This window comes from Pimephales promelas, chromosome 9 (assembly GCF_988280905.1).
Source record: "Pimephales promelas chromosome 9, fPimPro1.hap1.1, whole genome shotgun sequence".
Lineage (NCBI taxonomy): Eukaryota > Metazoa > Chordata > Actinopteri > Cypriniformes > Leuciscidae > Pimephales > Pimephales promelas.
The window spans coordinates 26,485,934-26,511,778 of record NC_142777.1 but is presented as its reverse complement, the minus strand read 5'-3'; the positions used below and the strand labels follow the sequence as shown (position 1 = coordinate 26,511,778).

The 25,845-nt window shown below is 38.6% G+C and overlaps 1 protein-coding gene across 6 annotated transcripts in view; it reads right to left on the bottom strand.

The window, feature by feature from the left end:
- The window catches only part of diaph2 (diaphanous related formin 2), a 453,020-nt gene that overhangs the window by 390,101 nt on the left and 37,074 nt on the right, over positions 1–25,845 (bottom strand). For 5 of the 6 annotated variants that reach the window (XM_039655194.2, XM_039655195.2, XM_089134932.1 and 2 more), the window contains 2 exons: positions 25,222–25,326; positions 20,145–20,165 (listed from right to left, as the gene is read on the bottom strand). In XM_039655194.2, coding sequence (XP_039511128.2) covers positions 20,145–20,165; positions 25,222–25,326 — 126 coding nt within the window. The remainder of the gene's footprint in view (positions 1–20,144; positions 20,166–25,221; positions 25,327–25,845) is intronic. The other variant, XM_089134930.1, reaches the window with a different exon arrangement.

The following is a 25,845-nucleotide window of genomic DNA, read 5'->3' as shown; positions in this document are numbered from 1 at the left end:
CCTTTAATATTGCTGGATAGTTCACTGCCAGTACCACTGGCCCCAAGAGTGGAACTGGGGCTGTTTCACATTCAGTTCACACCAATGGGAAAATAATCATTACTGCTTCAGTCAATAATGAGACAAGGACATGGCAGACAGAAACAGGACAAAAGGAGGCTGTTGTCTGTATTAAAAGACGTGTACATTGTAATGGCAGTGCTCATCTAGAACTAAACAGGGTGATGTGACTAAGATTTGAGAGAGGAAAAAAGTGTTAATGATTGACAGTTGAAAGAGGGTGTAGAGTGTTCGGTATCATTCTACCGTTCTAAACGTTCAGCACAGGCTGAGCTCAAGCTGGAAGCTGTTCACTGCCATTGGTGCTGAATACCAAAGTCCTTTAGGCAAGTCATGCCACTCGGCCGCCATCTTGGCAACGCCTCTGGGCAGCTATTTCAAACTAACAACACCAGGCTCCTATCTAAATGAATGGGCAGAGTCAGAACTGCACTTTCACTGGTCACCAGGACATATAAACTACTTGTATAGAAACGGCAGTAAAATATGATAAAAACTGCAGAAAAAGTTTGATGACTTTGCCCCAAAATAAGGTTCAAAAGGTCGTTTCACCCACAGGTTATAGGTTTACTACGCATGCGCAAGGGTTCTCGTCTCTGCTGTCGCAAACATCAACTGTGCACATGCGTCAGTGGAACCAGACGATAGGCTTACACGTTTCCCGGCTTGACTGTTAAAAGCAGACGATTGGCTTTCCAGCGGGAAGGGTGGGGCATGTGCATACAAGCGCCATCTTTGGCATTACGTGTTTTCCATATATAGTTGTATTTAGGATTGAGGAAGTGGCATATCTCTATATAAATTGTATCTGTGAATACTCTTTGCCGTTTCCTGTTTTTAAACTTAATACTGGATTCTTTTTTTTTTTTTTTTTTACATCACCAAAGCAGCAACCAAAGGAAAAACAACCAGATAAAGAAATGACTTGAGCCTATTTTGGGGACCATTATGATTTGCAAGCACTGCTTTTACTCATTAGTGTAATGCATCCAAACATTTTACCTTTGAGTAGTTATGTAATTTCCATTAGTCGCTATGTCAAGATTTTCATTATATTTATAGAAAAAAATTACTGTTTTTTTTTAAAGCTGCAGTCCGTAGCTTTTTTGGGTTAAAAATTATCGAAAATACTTTTTCTTTTTCTTTATGTAAATACAATCTTAATCTTGTTAATACAAACATGTCCATGTGAACAAAATGACTGCGTTACATGAATTTAAACCCATTAAAAAGGCAAGACTTAAACAGGAAGAAACTAATACAGTGACCAACGCTTCTCTCTTCGACATAGGTCATTAAGCATAAAAAATAAAAACATAGCATAACATATAATCTTATCTCAAAGTATAAATTCCTCCACTTTTATTTGAAGTAAAAGTTCAATTTAAGCTGAAATTGTGGAACTGCAGGTTTCCTTGTCCCAAAAGTCCAAATAATCATCTATCAAATCTAATTCCTTAATAAAGTCTATGAAAGGTCCCCAAATCTTATCGATTTCCTAATATATGTTATTCTCTCTAAAGGAAGGCTGGACATCATCTGCTTTAACCACAGTGTGGTGCTGGGTCTGTTCACATTCTTCCAAGACAAGGCTATAACATTTCTTTGCTGCCAATAAATTTGTATTTATAAAAGTATATTCAGTTTTGCGATAGTTATGTTTGTCCAATACAATTTTGTGTCCAATACTATCTTTTTAGAGGTCTTTTTTTTTCAATTACATTTTTTTACCTCCTCCCAGAAGATTTTATTTGCCTGCATTCCCACATGCAATGTATTAAGAGTCCTTCTAGAGCCACACTTCATGCATATATCATCTGGTATATTACTACACTCTAAAAAATGCTGGGTTGTTTTAACCCAGTTTTGGGTAAAATATGGACAAACCCAGCCATTGGGTTAAAAATGTAATATAAAAATGTAACCCAACAGCTGGGTTTGTCCATATTTTACCCAAAACTGGGTTAAAACAACCCAGCATTTTTTTAGAGTGTTTTATATTTATTTAGTTGTACAGCTGTAATATGTACGCACGAGCCATTTATATTGTAGCATTCTAAGACGGCTATTTATAGACATGGTATGGGTTTTAACACAAGCCCTTTCCCACTCCTGTTCTCCCAGCCATAATGACAGATCCAAAATACATATTTGAGAAAATACATAACCAGCCAGTGTTCAAAACACTCTGCTTGCCTTAGCTCGATTCAAAGCAGCTTGTAATAATGTTTTTAATTCCAGTGGTACTGGTGGATTTCCGCAGGAGATTCGTGCATGTCTTTGCGTTATTACGTCACATCTGTACACACGTCTCGGCTAGTATGTTATATTGCGTGTGAGGATGTTTGAGGTGGAGATTTATAACCTTTTCTCACAGCACTTGATATAATTAAACTTATCAATGTGATGGCAAATCCAGAAAGGTTCAAACAACAATCCCCAGTGACAACTAGAGATTCACCCGCTGTAAAATGCATAAGACTTCGTTCAGACTTCGGAGTGGCTACAGAAAAAAAAGAGACTGCAACCGGACCCATGCGAAAACAAGGATACATATCGGAAGGACATTGCATGTAGTCACGCAATGCTGATGTTGTTAACATTAATAATTTGAGAACAACAGCATGACTTAATGTCAGAACCAGAACAAAAGTGGATGTTTCTTACTAGTTGACATTTCTTACTAGTTGACATTTAACACAGCTATCTAGTTGACAGATGACATTTTCCAGTGAAAATTCGTATGTTGGTCATACTTCCAAAAAGAATAATCTGTGATTCTGAATGACAGTATCCACACCGGCGCAGTGCTCGACAGCCTCACAGTCTCCTCAAACATTGTGTTCATCCACGCTGTGTCGAGGGTGTTGAAGTAAACTCACGTAAAGTTGATAATTCTGCAAATTAGTACAATTGCAAATTTCGAACAGAGATGGCAAAATGAGTAAAGGCAAGAATGAATATGTACGAATGAAAGAATATCAAGCAAAAGTTTCTTTTTTTCTTTCTTTTTCTTTTTTTTTGTGGGGGGGATTCTGAGTGTTGTCCTTCAATATTACCTTTTTAATAAAGGTATAAAGTTATCCACATGGAACTTCTGAGTTGGGTTTAAAGCTTTGCTGGTCAAAATTACTCAGCATCAAAGTAGAGCGTTGCAAGCTCCCTTTGGCAGCTCAGGAATCACAGACACAGCAGCACAGCTCATAACACACCTGGATTTACAGGTGTCTGACTGTCGCGGATGTCAGTTTACAAGCATACAAGCACTGGGGACATGAGACCATCGAAAAGCAGCCTGTGACTGGTGGAGTGATGTGAGGAGATTAGAAACAGCAAGAACCACCTGCAAACTCCCATCTCCCTCTGCCCACTTTACATTTTTTTTCTCCTACAGCTGTAAAAATTGCCCAGCTCAACTAATTATGGATGATTTAGTCTGCTGTGGTGGGTTTAAACCCCATGCAGATGCTGGTGGGACCCTAGACAGTGTGAATTGGGCATTGCTCTACACGAGAGAGGCATCGGAGGACTTTAAAAGACAGATAATTCCCATGACAAAAACAGAATTAACTAACTGTGTAGTGTACACTTAAGGAAAAGACTGCTCTGTATGTTAAATTACAAATGTTTAAGACACTGACTGTGCTGCAGATGGAACAAACAGCACATTTGTAATAAGATCTGTATCCACCTCTGGTTTGCGACACTGATTTTCAAAATAAACAAGCATCCTTATAAAAAGATAAAACATCGATGGCACTGACTGATAAAAGTGCACTTACCACATCAAAAATATCTGACTGTTCACCCAGCCATTGAGTGTAAAAGATTTTCCACACTCCTGTGCCCCTCAAACACAGTTAATAAATAACTGCCCTTATAATTCATTTACTGTCTCTGCAAAAAGAGAGAGGTTCATTTTCATTAATGAAATTCAGAACAGATGATTATCTTTTTTTTTTCCAAGCCAAGCTTCTTCCTGTCTGTAATGGCTTACTGTGTCTCTTGTGTTGGAGAAACCTGTGTGCGCTTTCAAATGAAAATTAAATATTCTACAATGTGGCAGAGTTTTGAAGATGCATAAAACAACTTGAGGCCATCAGCAGTTTTCGAACCGTGAGGGTCAGCAGAAAACCTCCCAGATTCTCTCGCCTCCCCCCTTCAGGAAAAGTCAAAATCTTTAGACAGACCAATAGCATCTGTTTGTAATTAAGATCACTATGTTCAAGGCAGACCCACCTATTCAGAAGAAGGGAAAAAACAGAGATCTTAAATGTATGAATAAGATGAAGCTGCAATTATCCATATTTTTCCCCCTTAATAACATTTCAGAGAAACTTTTCCTAGAACTTAGAAATAGCAGAGGTTAAAATCTCATTATTGACTTACAGAATATAGGTTTCTGCATACATTGTTTATGGTAGCATGGATTATTCAGTAAATAAGCTACTCATAATATTCATTAGAATTTAGATACAGAAGGAAATCTGAAAATGTATATGCCATGTATTAAGAGACTGCACTAATGTTCAGTGCCAAACATACAAGAACCTTCACATGCCCATTTGTCTATAGCAACATCCACAAGAAATATAAGCACTACATGCCTCTTTTGTGCAGCCCCTACACTACATGTTGCAGACTGAGAATTGTATTCTGGCTCCAGCAAAAATATTTAATTTAAGTCAGATCTGTATGAGGGTGACTTTGACAGAAAACATGACAGCATTTTCATGTTTGGGGAAACGACAGATTTCAGCTCCAGAAGAAGTCTGTGAAACTTGAAAGAGCAATAGCGCATGATAATGGACTTTTCTAAATTCAGAGGCTCATTTGCCTGACTAATTATTATTTCATTGACAAAGCAAGACAACACCTTGGTTGTCCTTTTTCATCCGAAAAAGAATGCTAAAATGTTTTGGCAAATATTTTGGTAGTTATCATCATGTAGTGAAAAAGACAAGAATACTCACCACAAAAATCAAGAAGTAATGTGTTAACCATGCTCTCACAAACCAATCAATTTAACTATTGGCATTCAAAATGATGGATCAGCTCCTCCATCCATAAAATGCAATAAACCCACACCATTGTTCGGTGGATAAAAGCCAATGTCGTTCTCCACATAATTATGTTCCTTTGATATCCTGTTATAATTGTTTCAAAGAGAAGAGCCTCACAACTACCAAACACAGTGGGTTCAAGTGGTAGGCAACCATATCAAGGAGCCAAAAAGATCAACACTCAAAGCAGTGAAAGTTCTCGATGTAATCAAGAAAATTGGCCACTCCCTGCACTCCTGCAATCAAACAAACATATGCTGCAGACTTCGGGACATCTATTGAATCAGAACCATTATATCAAGCATCCATTTGACATCAGCTGATCAAGAACAATGGCATAATAGTTGCAGAACACAAGGTAAATTCATCATCTCTGGCAAAGCCAAGTGGATTTAAACAAGAATCACACAGAGAGGTCCACCTATAAACAATTACCAATTCCACTTCACATTTGAGCCCACAAATCCCTTTGTTTTCCCTCTCTCATGCAGAAAATTATTTGTGGGTTGGAGGAGTTGGACTGAATGAGCTGCTGGTTTAATTCACTGACTTTCATTTCAAGAAGATTTTCCTCTCCCTGCCGGGGAACAAACAACTCCCATCCATCAAGGAGAATAAAACTTTAAACTTTAAATAGCTCTTTCTAAACAGAGGGCTTAAGATAGCCAAATGTTAATAACCAACTGATGAAAAATTAATCAGCCCAGAATAGTACAATTCACCCAAATACCAGCCAATACACTAAAATTAAAATGATGCTGTGAATGTGAAAGACAAGTTTTGGTGAACAAAATCAAATTAAAATGATTGCAGAATCCAGCCATTAATAAATCTCATATTTTCCAGGAAAGAAAAGGAGGAATGGGTGATGATGATAAAAATTTGCTCAGTTATTTTTGAGTTTGATTTATATACACTCACCTAAAGGATTATTAGGAACATCTGTTCAATTTCTCATTGATGCAATTATCTAATTAACCAATCACATGGCAGTTGCTTCAACGCATTTAGGGGTGTGGTCCTGAAACAGAATGAAAACATGGATCCATCAAGCCTTGTTACCACTGTGCAGGCTGGTGGTGGTGGTGCAATGGTGTAGGCCGGGGATGTTTTTTTGGCACACTTTAGGCCCCTTAATGCCATTTGGGCATTGTTTAAATGTCACGGCCTACCTGAGAATTGTTTCTGACCATGGTGGCCATAAAGGGATGGACATCTACCCATCCTCTGATGGCTACTTCAAGCAGGATAATGCACCATGTCACAAAGTTTGAACCATTTCAAATTGGTTTCTTGAACATGACAATGAGTTCACTGTACTAAAATGGCCCCCCTCAACCCAATAGAGCGTCTTTGGGATCTGGGAGCTTCGTGCCCTGGATGTGCATCCCACAAATCTTCATCAACTGCAAAATATTATCCTATCAATATGGGCCAACATTTCTAAAGAATGCTTTCAGCACCTTGTTGAATCAATGCCACGTAGAATGCAAAATCATACATATGTGTGTTCTAGATATAAACAAAATTTCAACCTTACTTGTTGACCATCATGACCAGTATATAGACATCAATATAGACATATATATATATATATTGAAGCAAATTCAAAAAACTAGTTTTTTTGTTTGTTTGCTTGTTTGTTTGTTTTTTAGCAACCAAACGCATGTGAATTAAATGCCGAGTAACAGGAAAATATAGGAACAGAACATGCACTCTGGGCCAATGCAGCACATTACTATGCAGCAGGTCGCTCTGTACAGTAGTGGTCAGGAATCACCCCTGTGAGGATTAAATTCAGTGAGCTGAGAGAAAGGGAAAGGTAGTGGTTGTGAAATAAGACCATCCAGTGCTCTCTCTGTCCTGTTCTCTTCCTCCCTCTCTCTCTTTTTTCCATCTCAGAGTGAATAGGCAGAGGACGCCTCGTTGATTTTACTGCACGCCATCAGAAGCTCCACAAAATCCGGCAGAGGTCTGGAGGCCAGGCAGAAAAATAAAGCTAGGGATGAAAAACTCAAGAGTGGTTGAGTTCTCAAGGAGGGGAGGGAGTGGACGGGCGAGGCAGATAGACAGCAGGGCATTTCTCTTCCCATCTGCAGGCCTGAAGGCAGGAAGTAGGGGCATGGGATATGGCTCATTACACCGGGCCTTCTCTTATCACTGCCACTCTCCATGGAGTCATACCCAAACACAGCTAGTAGGGCACTTTCAATTCCCTTTCTACTTCTCACACACACAAACACATGTCCCTTTTCATTGCCACAGATGCTTGGTATCAGAATACTAAACATCATCATGCCATAACATATCTTGAGCATTCCATGGCTAAACGACGTTCCGTTTTGAACACGTAGCAAATAAAAGAGCCATTTCGTTATCTTCTTAAGAGACAGTGACAATTCAGGTTCTATATCAGAGAGATCCACTGACATAAAGATTGGGCACTGTGTGACACACTCACTTCCATTCCTTTTCTGAAGCACAAACATTACAGAGAAATTGCTTTGCGTCTCGTAACCTTTGTCATTCCACTAGCATATATCGTATTACATAGCATTCATACAGTTTACTATCGAGACCATTTCTCAGAAAGAACAATGGCTGCATTATGAGCCCCAGTCGTGACAGCCAATCACCTTTCAGAAGCCATTATGATGATCAAGCCCATTATAATGACAACATCTGGAACAAACACCTCTAATAGCCCACAGCTGCCAGTTGGAATGACAGCAATTAGCAAGCCATTGACACAACACTCTCTCTCTGCTGAAGTGGACAGTGTCATTTAATCCTAGCTTCTACAACTTTTTTCAATTAATTATTAATCAATTAAATTAGTGAATTATTCTTATTAACCACAATATGAAAAATATATTTTAATGCATCTTCAGTCTTCATTAAATTCTTTATTCTTTACTTTTTTTCTTATGAAGTAATTAATTCTTGGGAAATTCTAACATTTGTAGCCATGCATATAATTCATGAAATATAGAAAATTACAAAGCTGTCACACACAGGAACAACAACATATGGCTGAGACCTTTATAAACATAGCAACAATGTGCAAAAGAGTTCGAAAAGGACTTCGCTCTTGAACCACTAAAAGTCAGTAAAGTACCAAGACAGTGGAAATTGGGCATCACCAGCTTGTATTGATTTGTGGGAGGCTGGAAGAGACACTAGTGACTGGTGGATGGACGTCTAATAAAAAGCCTGAGACATAGTTTGAAAGTGTCAGTGTTCTGTAAGCAGCCTGTTGAGGACGAGACAAAATTTGAGAATTATGGAATTACTTTAAGAGAATCTTCAAACAAGAATCCAAACTTCTTCCTATATTATGGAATATTACATCAAGAGAATCTTCTGACAACAACCCCAACTTCTTCATATACTGTATATATAAATGCAAACAGAGTCATTTAATCTAGGATTCTGTCCACCTTACCTTTCATTATGCACAACTAATTAAGGAACTACATGAATGCATGTTCAAGAAAAGATGCAAGGAACTACTTTTTGTTATAATCCATCTCCTAAAGCCTTCCTACAAAAGATCTAGGACAGTTAAACGTGAATGAAAAAATAGAGACAGAAAAGCATGGTTATTAACTGCCTCTGTAGGTCTTTGGTGATCATTAATAAACATAATTACACCAAAAAGGAAGTCCAATGGTGTAACATCAGCAACAGACAAAGACCCAATTTTATTATCAGGAGCCATGAATTACATCTAATGAAAGAAGATATAAGGATGGGCAAAACCTAAACCCCTGTTTCCTTTTTACTTGTTTTTTACAAAAACATTTATTTACTCGCTCACATATTCAGCCACAGGTGTGACATTTTATTTTATGCCCAGTTGATAGCACTGGAAGTCTTTAGATCAACTGTCCAATGTGGCTAGAGGTTTTTCAAAATGACTAGCCACACGGCACTTTTACTAGCCACATTTTAAATGGTGCTTAAAATGTGCAGAAATTTAATAATATTATCATTAGCTCTGATAAGGTTGTAAAGCTCCTTTTTTGAAAACATGTTGTCTTAAGATAAACACATATTTGGCGAGCGCACCCTCGCACAGCAGCACTGCAGGAGAGTGTTTTTAGGTGAGAACATAGTTATTTATACCTCAAATATGCAACCTACATATAAATATAGCACATACTTTACAATTTGTTTAGACACTTTTGGAGATGCGAGCTCAAGTCCGACAACGGCCATTCAACGATCATGTACATGCTTTATCTCAGCCAGTTCTGCGGGAATTTGTGGCTGGTTCTTATGTAGATAGTGTTTAAACATGCGGTATGATTCACTGATATAGAGTGATTGTGCATGGCTACTCATGTGATATTGCTTATATATCAGTATATTAGCAAATTCTTCCTTTTTTCTTCATAAGCGTCTTCATTTAAATGTTGGGTAATACTAAATATAAAGGTTTTTTGGGTTGTTTTTTTTTTGTTTGTTTTTTTTTTTTTTTCGAATGATTTGTACATGCCAACCTGACGAACAAAAACAAAACCCCAAAAAATTCCAGGTGAGAGAAAAAAGTTATGGTAATGCCAAAAGAATAGCATTAGCATGCTGGGTCTTGGGAGTAGCTAAAAAAGAATCCAGATCATCTGTAGTCGACACTCCAGCAGCCCTATTCCACAGAGACAGTGACAAAGAGTGTAAAAAAGCCCATCTACTGTAATTGGTTTTAAAATGGTGGAATTCATTGCCATTGTACTGCATGTTCAGAAATGCAAACAGGAAAGAAAAAAAAAACATTCACTGGAGGCTTGAACTGATCTAAAAGCCATAGGGAGAAGAAAGGCATAATTCAAATGACAATTTTAGCAGCCTTAGCTCATTTATAACAGAAAGTTGAAAATATTGCGAGTGTAATTGGCATATGATATATCATCAGCTCTCTTTTCTACAGTTGCCTTCTCTTTTGTTCTACAGGCAGACTTGGATATAGACTGTTAGAATGGCCAACATCCAAAATAGATGAAGAAAAGTATACCTTGAAGTCTTTCCAGGGTAAAACAGGCACCAGGCAAAACAAACAGGTGTAGAACGTGACAAGTCAATTTACAGCAAAGCCGGAGTAACTAAAGTCATCTCTTCATCTTTGAAAACAGCATAGTAACAGCTCACCGGATGCTCTATTTTATAACCACTATTAGTTTTATACCTAAATTGAGTGCAGAATGCTGAGAACACAGTTAAAGGATTAGTTCACCCAAAAAGGAAAATTATGTCTTTTCACCCTCATGTCGTTCCAAACCCCTAAGACCTTTGTTCATCTGCGGAACACAAATTAAGATAGTTGTGATGAAATCTAAGAGCTTTCTGTCCCTCTATTGACAGCAACCTCATTGCAACTTTCAAGGCCCAGAAAGGTAGTAAAAACATTGTCAAAGGGGTGGTTTACTGCTTTTTTTCTTTACATGATTGTGTTTATGGGGTGCAATATAACATGTATTAGTGTTTTTTTAATTTTTTTTGTTTTATTTTTCATAAATTTCACCTTTATTGTAAGCCGCGTTCTCTGTCATTTCAATGACTGGTTGACTCCCTGATTCTATGAAACCACTCCCCCAGAAACAGGCAGCGGGCTCAGATTGGTTAGTTTGAGCCGGTGTGTTGTGACTGGCTAAACTGTAGCGCACGATGTCCGGATACTTAACGCCCATTACCTTTTACGGGCGAAGTTGCATGTGTGTTCCTGTCAAATGTACATAATGTTTTCGATACTGCAGTATCAGTATGAGCCAGAATCAGACCCAGAAAGAGGCGATGAAGAGAGTCAAGCAGAACCTCACCACACACGACTCTTACAAAACGTTTCTGAATGGTAATTTGCCTATATATATATATATATATATATATATATATATATATATATTATTTTTATTTTATTTTTTTAATAGCATTGAACTGACTAGCTACTATTTACACAAACAGCGTTAGGATTTGGTTTATGTTCTTAATCAAATCAAAAAATAACGTAAAAATATATATACATGAAAAATACACTTATAAAATTAGTACATATACAAATTCAGTTCCAAAATGGTTGTATGCTTTGTAGACACGAAATAGCATAACTAAGGGGCTATAAAGCCAGCACTGGCATTTGATAAAAGGTCTGAAATAATACATGCTAATACATTTAAAATGATTAAGTCTTAGCCTACATAGAGGTTGTGTCCCATCAACTGCTGCCTCTGATTTTAAAATTGGATCTGCTTCATGTTTTAGTAACAGTTTCTTGTTGAATCCGGTGTTGAATTCGTGGAGATTCGGGAAGCTGTCTTTCGTAAATGCGCAGCACAGAGAGCTAAATTACGATTACCATTTTCAGGAACATAATCAAACATAAATTGTATCCATTGTTGACGAACTACAGCGTCCGTAGGAAGCTCGAACACAGGGAGGGGTTGATGCAAATGTATGGGTTAGTGACGTCTAAAACCCGTTGTAGTCCCATTCAAGTTGTTTTTGTAGGCATTAAACTTCCCGATTTTTAAAAGACGATAGCTCTGCTTACATTAAACTTTCAGCGCTGCAACTTTGCAGATACTGTTCATGCACCAACAGCAACATTACACACTATTTAAAATGAAAAAAGTGAAAATCGCAATCAACCACCCCTTTAAAACAACCTTAATATTATGAAGTGATGAGAATATTTTTTGTGTGCAAAAGAACCTAAAGTGACGTCTTTATTCAACAATCTCTTCTCTCCCACGTCATTCTCGCTTTGACGTAGTGTAAACCGTGCAGAGCTTCTGGGTTCTACGTCAGAACGTAGGCTCATTATTAGAACCCAGAAGTGCTGCACTGTTTACGCTACATCAAAAGCGTAGGAGAATGTGGGTAAGTAGGTAAATGTATTTATCCGATCTGTGTGAGGGAAAATCTGAATTTGTATTTGTTATAAGACTTTAAATTTGTCCTGATTTGATTCAGGAGCATTTGGCAGAGTTAACCAAAGAAAGAAGTGATAGCATATGGCTAAGTTTAAAAATTAATGTGCAGTGTTTGAAAGAGCACCTGAAACAGGGAAAGGTGAAAGGGCAGTATTTGGATGAGAGAGAATAAAACAAACACCTCTACCTCTCAGAAACTGACTGACGAGGAAAAATTCACAAAATACATGCCAAGAGACGAGATGAGAACAGAAGAGAAGAGACCTGCAAACACTACAGTTAGACTTTGCGTGAACATGTGTTTGACATGATCAGACCAGAAAAGGCAATATAAATTATTCAGATGTGATTGCATAAGCAGGATGTCGATGTGGAACTAGGCAGCTCGATCCACCAAGCATCCATCTCGAGCACCACCTCCAAGTTGCTAAAATGAGAAAAAAAACAGCAGCCAAATCTACACCCATCAGCTTAGGAAATGTTAACGCACAAAAAATTAAACTTGATTTTACTTGATAAAGTAATATTATTAATCTAGCCAAAGTCCATTTGAATACTGTTCAAACACCAAACCTCTAACAAATTGCATTGTAATAAAAAAAGTCAATTCCATGGCAACAAAGGCCGTTTCTCAATGTTTTAACAAAATAACTCGACTTTGTTTTAACTTTATGTTATCACTTTATGTATATTTTAAGACACAAAAAATGACACAACCCTGTCTCTTTTTGTTAAATGTCAGTTTTAATGATCAATAATACCTAGCCTAAAAGGTATAGAAGCTACAACGAGAAATAAAGCAAACAATTCAGTCAAACATAAGTAAGCTCTCTAATACGCTAAATAGCCTAAATATATAAAGTTATGGAACTTCACTTTGCTCTCAGCCAAAACGATGTTTTGCCATGGAACAAACTATAGTTTAACGAGACCGAAGATCGACTTGTACACAAGACAAATTATACATCATGTTTATCCACTAGACTAGAGACATCAGAGCCAGCGGCAAACGTCAGAAGTACTAGCCGAGGAAAATCTGTTCCAGTCGGGGTTAATAAGCGTGAACACCCGGTGAACGCTTGGATCTCACAACTCCGAAAACTTCAGATACATTTTTCAAATTGGTGCTATCTTTATAAATATACCACAGATTTGAGCTTTAAACAACAACACTCTCGCTTGAAACACTCTTAAAATTAAATTTCATGACTCAATAACAGTAGTATTTTGATATTATACAGGTTTTCTCCTCTGCTATTGACGCTTGCTGGTTGGTGCGAGATGCATTCTGGGATACCTGGCTATCTCAAGTCCGCACAAATCACATTCCGATGCATCCTCGGTAAACGGGGCGTATCAAGAACGCATCCGGGTATTTGAACTAGACTTGGCTAGATGTGATCTTTAAATTGGAACAGTACTTGGGCAGTGACTGATGACGTTTCACAAGTCCACAAAAACACAACAAGAACGCATATTGAGAAACGGCAATGTGTTTTTTTTCCCCTCCATCTCTTGCACACTAAAACTGCTGTGGAACTTCAATTTAAAGATACTTACTGCCATCTAGTGGCTGTTGGGATTTTCTCAAGGAATGTACTGCACCATCTCAGTCTCCTCCAAATTCTCGTCTCTCAGGCAATGGACAGTTAATCATATGGATTTATACACATGCATAACAAGACAAACTGAAAGCGTGCAAACAACGTGTCTGCTATAAATACACTGAACAAAGCAAGAGGAAACAACCAGAAGAAGCTGGCATTCCAGGGACACAATCATGAACAAATAAAACTAAAACGCAGCCATTTTGAAGGGTCTATTTCTCCAGAGCCCCCTTGAGAAAAAGTGCAAATGGTTTGTGACCCATCCTTGATCAAACCACGAATTGTTAGGCTTGGCCATTTGGGGAAGTGCTTAAAGTGTGTTTGATGAGCAGATAATGACGACTCACTGCTGAGCGTCCAAGGATGACAACCATAAAATGTGCAGCCCAAAGACAAGCGCCACACCTTATTAGCGCTGTGATTTGCAGACAGGGCCACAGGGAGTCTCAGAGGGAGACTGCGGGGTTTTAAGCGAGGGAAAATCTTATCAATGGAATCAACCAAGTAAAATGGTAGCGTCTCTTTGACTCCCACCCAATAAGCTAATGAGATAGCTTCTTATTAGTTCAAGGCTGAAATCAACGCAGAAAAATAAAATGAAGAGGAAAGCCGTGAGCATTCAAAATACATTGTTCCCCAAGTGCATTTCCTTAAACTTTCTGCATGTGACATTAAATGCGATATTTCTGTGTTCATGGCTTTATGGTTCAAGTGAAATTATCTAGCAGACTACCCTAATTGTAAGAAAAGAGCTGTCCAAAACCCACAGAGCAAGAGCCTGACCTAAACACTCGAAGTTAATGAAGTAACTTTGAGAAAGAAAAATCAAACCACAATTCTCCTACTTTCATCAAGCCATAAGAGCAGCAGGACTCGTACGGCTAAAGTGATGACACTGATGTCTTCAGTAAGGCTATAGTAAAATAATACGCTATGTGCTATAAATACATCACATCTTAGGCTGGAAAAAGGGCAAGAATGTGAGGTAATGGCATTGAGAGGTGGTCAAGGGAATGACGCTACAAGCCATTACCAGATCTCCTGACCTCATAACCGGCGCTAAGAGCAGTACAAATGAAGTAATAATATCTAGGTGGACGGAGGGGCCGCTGAAGTTAAAAAAAGAAAGATAGACAGGACTTGCGAATATATTGCTCAAGTCGCAACATGAACATCATGGGGTCCTCTCATACAGAAGTGGCGTACAATCACGAGAATGCTCGTTGAGCACACACACCTACACACAAACAGAGCCCATCTCTTTTCACTTTAATACGAGAACACCATGTCCACTCTTGGCTCCCTTTCATCTTCTCTTCATCATAATGAGATCCCACTCTCCTCTTTTGAAGGCTGGAGTGCTGATTGTTTGTTTCCCATTGAAAAGAAGGCCACGTGGCATAATGCAGCAGCAGTCAGCCAGCAAAGAGACCTTTTCTGTCACCGGTGGGAGCTAGTATTGACATACACCGCCAGTCTATCAGGTTGCAATTCTTTACACACTTTCTAGACTACGTGTCCTATATGACAAGACATTTGTCTTTCTGGTGTGGTCTGCCATGACTTACAAAAGACTTCTGAGAGCTTGTGTGTGATATAACATTGTACAAAGAGAGAGAGAGGGCACGTCAAACTGTCTGACTGATGCTAGAAACGGCCTTTAGTAGTGTCGGCTATCCTGAAAAATGTAGGACTGCTTTATATTCAGGTTAATATAATCTGCTACCGTTACGTCTTTCCGTTTCCCATATGAAATCAATAAAGCTAGGCTCTGTCTGGGTCTGTGAAATGCAAATAATTCCAGCCCCAGAAAACCCTGAAAATGGTATTAAAGGTAAATCAATTGCATTGTACTATAATATTTATATATTAGCACTTGACTGAATGGAATTAAAATTGTATGCAAGTTGTGGTTATACCAAACAAGCACTGAAGCATCAGTCGAGATCCCACAGGAGATGAGGTTAGGTGTCGCAATGAATATTGCACTAGTGTCAATCTGATTTCAACCCGGAGAAACTTCAATATACCTGAGCTTGGAGACGCAAACAAAACTGAAACTCACAGGGTTTAGAGTTGATCACTGGGATACAGTGACAGGACTAACTCAGTATCCCAGATCTGATCAGCTTCTGTGATGAAACCAAGCAAAAGGGCCAGAAATCAAAGACCTTCATATACTGTGAGAATGTCTTCTATTATAACACGGCTCAACCATATAGGTGAATTACTAACATCTATGCAATATTTCTATTAACTCGCATTAAAGGAATAGTCCAAGTTAAATACAAGTTAAGCACTATCAACCGCATCTGTGGCATGTTGTCAATTACTGCAGAACATTATTGTGACCCCTACCTCACTTTTCACTTCATCCTAAATAATTCCAATACATTATTAGTGGTGTGGTGTTTTCTATAAGAAAAAAAGGGTTTTTCTAATCTAATCTATTGCTAAGTATTAAACTTCATAACTTGTCCCCAACATGTGTGCTACAGGCATTAATCATGCCTCAAAATTGTATAGCTCATTAACGAGAGGTGTGCCATTACTTTTCTAAAAAATCAGACTAACAATTTTCACCTGAAGGAGACGAAAATAAATAAATAAATAAATAATAAATCACAGACTTGCACAAAAGGAGGGACACAAAGGTATATCTAAAGACTAGATTATTATTGAGTATTAGGCACTTGTCTAACTTGGGCTTTATTAGGCAGAAGCAACCACTTAGCAATGACTAACATTAACTAACATTCAGAACACCTTAGCAAACAAATAGCAAAACCCTGGCAAACACTCAAAACTCACAAGTATTGTGAATTTTACATTGGCCATTGTCATTGCTTAAAAAGTATAGAACTAGTACTAAAATTACAAAAGAAATTACTTTACAAAAAGTAAAATTACAAATAAGAAATGACAAAAACCCATAAAATTACTAAACATAAAAATAAAACTACATTTAAATAATATATAAATAAATACTAGAAATCAGCAGCCATCATGTCTAACAAGTGCAAATCCTTCAACCTACAGTAATTAAAATGAATACATAACAACAATGAACAGGAAGGGGGGGGGGGGGGGGTTATTGGATTTATTTTTTTCCTAAGAAAGTCTTTTAAAGCAGCAAGGACATGCTCCCCTATCAAATCATTTTATACTCCAGAACACAATTATCATTAATGATCAAACTGAAACAATGGGACCCTTTCAGACTGAGGTATGGCTGTCCTTGATTTTATTTAAACTTAGCTTAGTTTAAAAAGGGCCCTCTCCACAGATGCTTGCCAGTGCCAGCAAGGAGCAGAGCGAGTGAAAGAGGACGCAGTGCACCATCACTGCAGAAAGCCTTTAAACAGGCGCTTACAATGAGCCTGTACAGCTGTGGTATACGTAGATGAGCCTTGGAAAAGGAGTATGTTGGGTAAAAGTCTACTGATGAAGCAAGTGGTTCACACGCACAAATGCCAAGGTTATTCATTACCCTGGGAATACAAATTCTAGAGTATACAGAAGCGAAGGGGAGCCTAAAACGCAAGGGTAGGGAAGGTAATTGGAGAAGAAGAGAAGTCAGTCAAAATGTGAACTGTTCTGCCTCCAAATACTCAACAGCAATAGCCTGTATAGGATATAAATAGAAGAGCCTTTATAGGATACTCAGCATTACCCATAATGCAGTGCACAGCAAATATAATAAAAAGAAGCCTAAATTAAGATATAATTAGAAGGTAAGTGATACACTCACAACATACAAGAAGCTTTTTAGGACATTTTAGAGGCACTAAGGAAAATCATCAGCAGACAATGTAACTGAAAAACATAATTTGGGGGATACACTTCATTATTTAGTGCATTTAAGTCCAGCATCTCTTCATTCACTTCAACAAATTTACAAAAAAAGTATATTGTGTCTGCCATTTTTTTCTCACTGAAAAGGCCCCAACACTGTTTAAAATAATATTTCCAACATGACTGAATTCATAAGCATCATATCAGACTACACAAAATCCTGGATACTAATGGGAAAACTATAGTTTTGTGCAAAATATTAATCAAAAAAATAAGGGATGGCCAAATGTCATATTTCTTCGCCAATGTTTTGCTCTTTTTCACATATGATTTTCAAGGCCCTTTGGTTCCAAAGAGAGTATTTAAGTACTATACCCTTTAACATAACGGAAAGATATATGTCATTTCACAGAAGAAAGGGCCAGGAAAGGTCTTTGTCCCATGTGAAAAGAAGCTAAATCATTTCTAAAATACAAGCTTTGTCCATTATTTTCTCACTGACAATACCAGGGATTCTCAGAGAGCAGCTGCACTCTAACAGCCCTAGCAGACTTTTGTCCCTGAGGTCTCGCTCCTCTCTCTCTCTCTCTACCCACAACTCTGAGCATGTCGCCATGTTTCCGTGGAAACAGGCAAACTCTCCTAACTGCTGGGCTGACTGTGTGATTACTGATCTCCTCCTGAGGTCTAGAGAGGCTTTGCAGGGCAAGTCATGTGACCTTAACAGGTAACAGTGGAACCGTATTCAGGGCCAAACACGATTGGTTGTTGTGTGCTGGTTGTTTTATTATTTAAGCACGCGAGATGTGGTCTTCCAATCCCTCACAGAGGGGTCCTTTAATTCCACGCCGATAAAACGTGGGCATTTTGACAGGCAATCTATCATTCTTAGGCTGACAATCAAAGCAACAACATTCCTGATCAATCGGACACTGCGGAGGGGCTGCATGCACGTCGTACGCCCCCTCGGGTCACCATCATCATCATCATCACCGTCAAGCTGCGCTGATACAAACTGCTGAAGTGCATGTGACTCAGCAGCATGCAGACACGCTGACCAGCGAATTTGAGCCATGCGATAGAGCGTGCTGGAGAGATTTCATCCCTGAGGGAGACGCGGCTCAGGCAGGTCGGTCTACCTCCAAACCACATTGACAGCGTGAAAATTGCAATCTGCCCAGCAAGAGGGCATCATCTTGGTCGCACTGAAACCAGCTTCCACAATAAAACCCAATAAAAGTGGGATATTGGGAACGAGAGAAACAGAAACAAGGGGAATTAAAGCGCTGACAGCTTCCCTGCAAACACTCACCAATCCACAGGAAGTGCACAGAGAAGTCAGATGGAATGGCAGGAAGTACAGCAACCTCTGAACTGCGAAAAACCTCAAAAGGAATGCACTTGTTCGGGGTGTGCACTGTCAGACAGTTTTTCAATAAAGCCAATCCCAAAGTAACTTTCCTGCTCTGCCCTGAGAAATGATGCAACATTCAAAACATACTTCCATGCTCATCAAATCAAGCAGGTTTTATTGCTGGCAGGTTATAGAAATTTCACTCGACACAATTCTACGCCAAGCGGCATGAAAGTATTGAATGAACGGGCCATCTCGCTGCAAATAAATGGGTCTATTGCGGCAGCTTATTGCTCTATTGTAAATAACATTTACCTGTGCTTCCTTATCTTCAAGCTTCCTCACGTACATCTACAGGCCTTTCTCATAGCTCCAGCAACACAATAAAACAGCATTTTAAATGACAAGTGACACTTCCGGAGGCAATAACGGAGCCCCTCTAAATAAATAAAATAAAACAAATAACAAGCAGCCTCATATGCGCTATGCTACCGCACTACGTGAGAAATAGTAAAAGCCAGTCTACAATTACCGCATTACGGAGCTGTGAAATGAGGAAACATTGCCATCTCCCAGACAGTATATATTTATAAAGATTATTACCATCATTTTTGAGAAAGTGGGGGCGAGGGGCGAAAGTAAGTGACAATAACAACATGAGCAGCTATGAACATTTCAGAAACAAAAGTGACATGCTGTAATGTTACTGGAACAAAGACATGGCTTTGCAAATGGGTTGTGCTGAATGTCCCACTGCAAAATGGAACGTATTTGTAGGATGGGAGTAGGGGGGCGCACTCAATATTTCTTTTCCACTGTTCAATCACAGAAAGTGTGTGTGTGTGTGTGAGGGAAAATCTAATTAAGTGATACATACTCAGTATGCTGTCTAGGGGGAATAATGAACACAATGAAACCCATTTAGATACAGAACATTAGAATAAACAGATTAGATCACAGATTATGATTATTTGCCTAAAAACTATTGCTCATCCTTGGTGTTACAATATTTAAATGCTAATATGTGTTAGGCAGTGATCCATTTCAAAGAAAAACTGCTTAAACTAACAAAAAAAAAAGGTTCTGGTTTATTCTTGGAGAGCACAATTGAGAAATCACTCATTTCCAAATGTGCAATTTACATGCAGGGAGTGGGGGGCGGGGTGTATGGGGTAGTAGAACTTTCAAACTATAGCCTGTAAACTACATTAATGCTGAAAATAAAATAAAAGCCTAAAGCCATAGAAATGACTTTTTTAGATATTTTCAAAAAAAAAAGGAGGGACAGGAGAGAAAGAAAAAGACAAATCAAAAGCGAATAAATAATTTTTCTACTTACCGCAACTTTGCTCCCAGTTATCTGCATGCAGCGGTCAGCGGAGGGAAGTTAATGTGCAAAAAGACACAAACAGCACAATCATTAGTAGGCCAGATTCTCTCCGGTACTATCATGCTGAAATATTAGAGCTTATACTTAAACCACTATCACACTGGCCCTCTCTGCTACCCTGCTTAGTCAACTGAAAATTACACACTTAACAAGGTGGAGAGAGAGGGTTTAGACGGACACTAAAGACAATGTCTGCCATTTTCATGACTGCTTGGAACTTAAGGATCATGATGAATTGATCTCCAATTGAGTTTTTAAAAGCATCTCTGTTTGCTCATTGGTTTTGAAGACTGTGGAGAAGAAAAAAAAGCTGGTGAAATGATTGATGTGTGAAATGACTGATGTGAAAATGTCATGATTGAAAGTAAATAAAATAAAAAATCGTTTGTTTCAATCCGCAAATCATAACTTCAGGACAATCAAGCAGTTTCTATATTAAGGGCATTTTTGACAGTCGATACAAAAATACAGAGGGGGTCGTCACTCAATGACATTCTGTATGAATCTAGTAGATTTTTACTAAATTAACCCCAACATGGTATTTTATTCATGAGCAGATGGCCTCCTACAATGCCTCCATAGGCCAAAAATCAATCAAATGTCACTGGTTGTTTCTATCAAGTGTCAAATTATACATAGCTCAAAGCTCGATGAAGTCAGCATGTTTTTGTTTTTTTCTTGGCCAAGCCGTAATGATAATTCATAGGCTGAATATCTAGGGGAAGGTTTTCTTGGAGCATATCATTTAACTGAAAGTGAGTTCACTGAAATGAGCACTATTCTCACTTCAATAATTCAAAACTGGAGGTGGTAGTTTCTAAATCGGATCTGCTCTCTTTCTTTTAACATAGATGTCCTTTGTTTTAACAAACTCCCACAATTCCGTTTTTAGGTTAAGGTTTATGACTGTAATAAAGTCAATTTTAACAGCGCAACCTTTTGATCAAGGCAAGAGTGCTACTTTCGAGTCCAATTTTGAGCATCTCTGGCAAATATGCTAAAACAAACCATTAAGGGTTTGGGTCTTGACCCTAAACAAAAAGTCACCTGCTTGTGCTTCACCAGACATGCTGGGTGACTGCCAAGTATTGTTAGCACCATTTTGGCTGGGTTTGATGAATGTTGTATTTTTATTGCAGCCTGATCAAAAGAACAGACATTATCTTGAAACCACATACAGAACTGTCAGGGAGGAGCCTGAGGGGAAAAGCTGCTGCTAACATCAATTTACACAAATTTCGCAAAACAACACCTCAATGTCACTTTACTGTGGTATTAATGCTGCCAATTCCTGAAGAGCATGAAGAGCAGAAAAAAAAAATGAAAACTTAAACCAGATGATGGTAATTGTAATGCAGAATTAGGCAGTCATGTAATGTGCTAATTATAAAAGAGCTCTATTATGAAGTAGCTCCTGTAAACAAACTTCAGAAGAAATGTCATCTTATCAAGGGATGGGTATTTATATCCCCGTTCCAGCTCTTCCCATGACCATCAAATGCTCCATGATTCAAATCTATTCATTTAATTATTTATTATTCGCTCCTGCATTCTAGACAGGATCATATCATCTCTCAGGAACTGTCGAAAACTATTACAAGAACTTGTGCTGTAATTTAGTTTCCATGTCTCTGTAATACCACAATATTGACAATGTTCACATGAATATCATGGGTACAACATTTCCTTTCCCCTCAAAGATTCTGCCTAAAATTTCTGTTCCTTACATGAATGATTCCATTTAAGTGCGAAAAAGTAAAGCAAAGTGAAAGCTTTTCATGACACCGGCAGAGCAAGAGAGAAATGACGATTTAAAGACATGCTTTGGCACTCATGAGGACAATGACACCTGTCAGAGACTGAAAAAGTGAGAGCAAGCATTTCATGAAAAGTTAATGGCTAAGGACGTCTGTAGAGCAGCTAGGCAACATTGGTTTTCACTGTGCGTGACTTACAGTTATGGTCAGGTTACATATCCCCTGCAAAATTAAAAAGTTTTTTTTTTGTTTTTTTTTATGACAAATATTTTTATTGTGAAACATACATAAACATATGTTGCGTCAAACAAAAAAGCTATTTTATTATTTTGAAAAGATTTATTTTTGCTTATACTGAGACCCCCTGAAAAGTGTGGTGAGAGCTCTTAGCTGTGCATGCTGCAGGACTCAAGCGGGTTCCTCCAAGAAGAAAATGCTTGGATCTCAAATAAATAAATAAAAAAACAAACAAATAAATAAATAAAAAACACATGCAAAGGACTTAATGAATATAAATATGCATTTTATACATTACTTTTCTTTTACGAATAGCTGTTCAAAAATGTTCAGTGTGAAAAAAAAAATAAATGTGTTGCAAGCGAAAAGGTGTTGGCTGTAAACAATAAAAAGAACTGTGAACTAAGTTTCTGTCACACAAGCAATACTATCTGAGCTATCAAAGAGGACAGACAACATCGCTGGTGTGAAACTTCTCTATTCTTCTGTCTTTCTTTTATTTCATCGCTCTGCCCTCCTGCCAGGCAGGAGCTGTGGGAGTCTGCGGCACACAGACAGACAGGCAGGCAGGCTGCGACGAGAGTGGATCGGATGGGTTTGTTTTCCCACTAATATTTGTTCTGTAAAGCTGTGTGCGGAAACACAATCTACTGTAGGCAGATCGGCACACTCGGGGAAATAGCAGCAGATTAAGTGGGATGGATGGACTCCACTATCCCTTCCTTTATTTAGACTGGTTTGGGTTATTAATGCGGAGGTGTGCAGAGGCCGTCTCCGTGCGGTCTGCTCTTGGCCTTGCTCACCCCTGCTAAATTACACCTGCAGCGGCTCAAGCGGAGACCACGGGCCTCCTCTACCGTCAGACCACCACTTAATTACTACCACTCGCCAACCAAAGAGAGGACATTGACCCAGTGCAAGACAGAGACAGACAGCAGAGCTGAGAAATTCTCTGGACATGTGTCAGTGTGTGCGAGCCACCATTAGTCCAAGCAACTCACAACTCAAAAACACCCTTAGCTATTCAACATACATATAAAATGCATTCGAACAATGATCCCGAATGTGCAGGTTACAAATTAGTCAAGTGAAAAAGACTTGACGCCAAAAATTCTTGCCATCTCATGCTTGTAAGAGATGTCAAATTTTAGAGCACTGTTAAAGTCAACATGGAATCAAAATCGAGTGCATTTATGCCCAATGAAACTATAAAATTAACAGAAATTCATATAATTCATGATATGTGCATGACTGCAGGAATATGAATAACAATTTTCAAATGTAATTATTTAAAAATGTCAATCCCTCCCCTCAATCCTACAGTCCTTTTTTCTATTTCACTAGGAAACACAATGCATAATGGAATTAAACGGACAAATATACCGCTTTTCCACTGTCGGGCCAAACCACTCTCTTTGCTTAACGGCCATTACGTTCCGATCCAGCCCAGCCGGCACGGACGTATGCAATAGAAAGATGTCAGTTGTTACCTTGGTAACAACAGTTTACTGATGAGATGTAAATAGCGACTGCATTATGGAGGATGATCAGATATTTATTTTATTTTTATTTTTATTTTTATTTTAAATTAAGTCGCTCAAATAGCATGTTTAGCCAGCTACAGTGAAACTGGTAGCCAAGCAACAGACAAGTGACCAATCCTGAGTGGCGATGTCACAACACGCATTCTACTAGCCTTCGCTTAGCTAATAGTGTTGAGAACGGTTTGTAACCGTGCCAAACCAGGCTCAAGCGAAAACATAACTGGAATAATTCCTTAACGTTCATAGAACAGTTCGACCCGACGTGGAAAAGTGACTGTATCCTGTTTCATGTTGACTTTATGTTTGTCAGCAGAAAGACACTAATACACTTTTTGACTCAATGGAAAATATCCATTAAAAAAAAAAAACGTAATTTTTAAGCCTTTTTAAAATAATAGTAAGTACAGTAAGTTACATTAATTGTGTCATATAATACTACCATATAAAAAAAAGCAGTATAATTTGTACAAGGCTGAATATTTGCGCTACTCCCACATCATCAGCAGTACGCAGATAGGGTATGCAGCTTGGTTAGTAGCTTGAGCTGAATGTTTAAAAGAGGAGGAGTAGGAGGAGATTTCTGGGTGCTAAAGTTGAGCATTACAGGGAAAAGTGTGTTGTGCCTGTGTTAAACATCTCTTATCACATAAAAGCACATCTCTTCCCAAGAATGGAGAGCACACGTTCCCAACCTCCTCCTTGCTTGTCAGAGCGCTGTGTTCAGCCTCCACAACATGCTGCTGGTGAGTGCCTCTGGTGGTGCTGAGGGGGCTACAGAGGTACATAGAGACAGGAAACCCCTCCACCCTTCCTACTTTGAGACTGCAATACTAATATTTGTGTGGCTCACTGCAGCAGAATTCAATCATCTCTGATTACCATCATTATTAATAATGCTGGTTAATTATCATGGCCGGGAGGAAAGCTAATGAAAACGGACGCTGAAGGCTGGCCAGAGGAGTTGCCCACAGAGCGGGTGAGGGGAACATTGCTGTTTACGTGGAGTCTAACCTCGGCAGGACCTATACTTCATAAAGGGAATGAAGAGAATTCGCCCCAAAAGCCTTGGATTACCCCGCGAGGCGGTGGCGTTCCAGCCTTTATTCATCTACGGTGATGAAAGAGCCATGTTTCAGCTTACCGAGCAGAGACAGTGATGCGTACCAAATTCTAATGAAAACTTGATCCCCGGCAATATGAAGCTTTTGGAAAGTGCAATACAATAAAAGTAGCCTGATAAGCAGCAAAGGGGAAAAAAAAGGTGAGAGGGGAAAAGGTACAAAATAAATAAATCAGAATAAATAATAAATAAAAGAGCTAAAGGAGGCAGCAATCAAAGATTTGGGGCTTTAGCAAGAGAGGCAGAAAGCAGATCAGGTTAAGCTCATTATTCCGTAGTGTCTCGTCATGTGGTTCATCCCCACTCTCTCCTCTGTCTGTTTCTCTCTCTTTCTAAGACCGACCGCCCCAGTGTCGCGGTGCACTTACAGATTTGGCTGTGGCAGAAATGTACTGGACCACCATCTCCCGTTTGGTGCTCAGGTCCTTTCCTCGCAGAGGGGCCTTACGCTCTTCATTCAGGTTCATGTCCTCCTGTAGACACACACACAAAAAAAGAAATGATATACACTTTAAATATATTAAATGAATAAATAAAATCAATTAAATGTAATCTATTTTAAAATTATTCAAATCTGCTATTTGATCTCACAGCACATTAAGCACAATGTCGGTCTATAGGACAGTTATATGTTTATCATTATATATGTTTATGTCGTATGTGCAACAAAGAGCCTTTCTCCTGAGATACACCCAGGATGCATTTCTATGGAGCCATGCTGCCCTCTAGTGAAGGGAAAAGGGACTGTGTTCTTTGCTTTCAAATGAGACTCATGTGTGGGTGTCCACAAAGAAGAAAAAATGACAGACAAATGAAAAAGCTCAAGGAGGAAAGGGTGAGGATTGTTGATTTCAAAGCTACGTGTACATCTTTTCATCAAGATTTATGTATTTATTATTTATTTTTAATTGAATGAATTATATTTTTTAACATTTTAAAGAGAGAGAGAGAGAGAGAGAGAGACAGACATGGCAATTTTGAAAACTGTGACG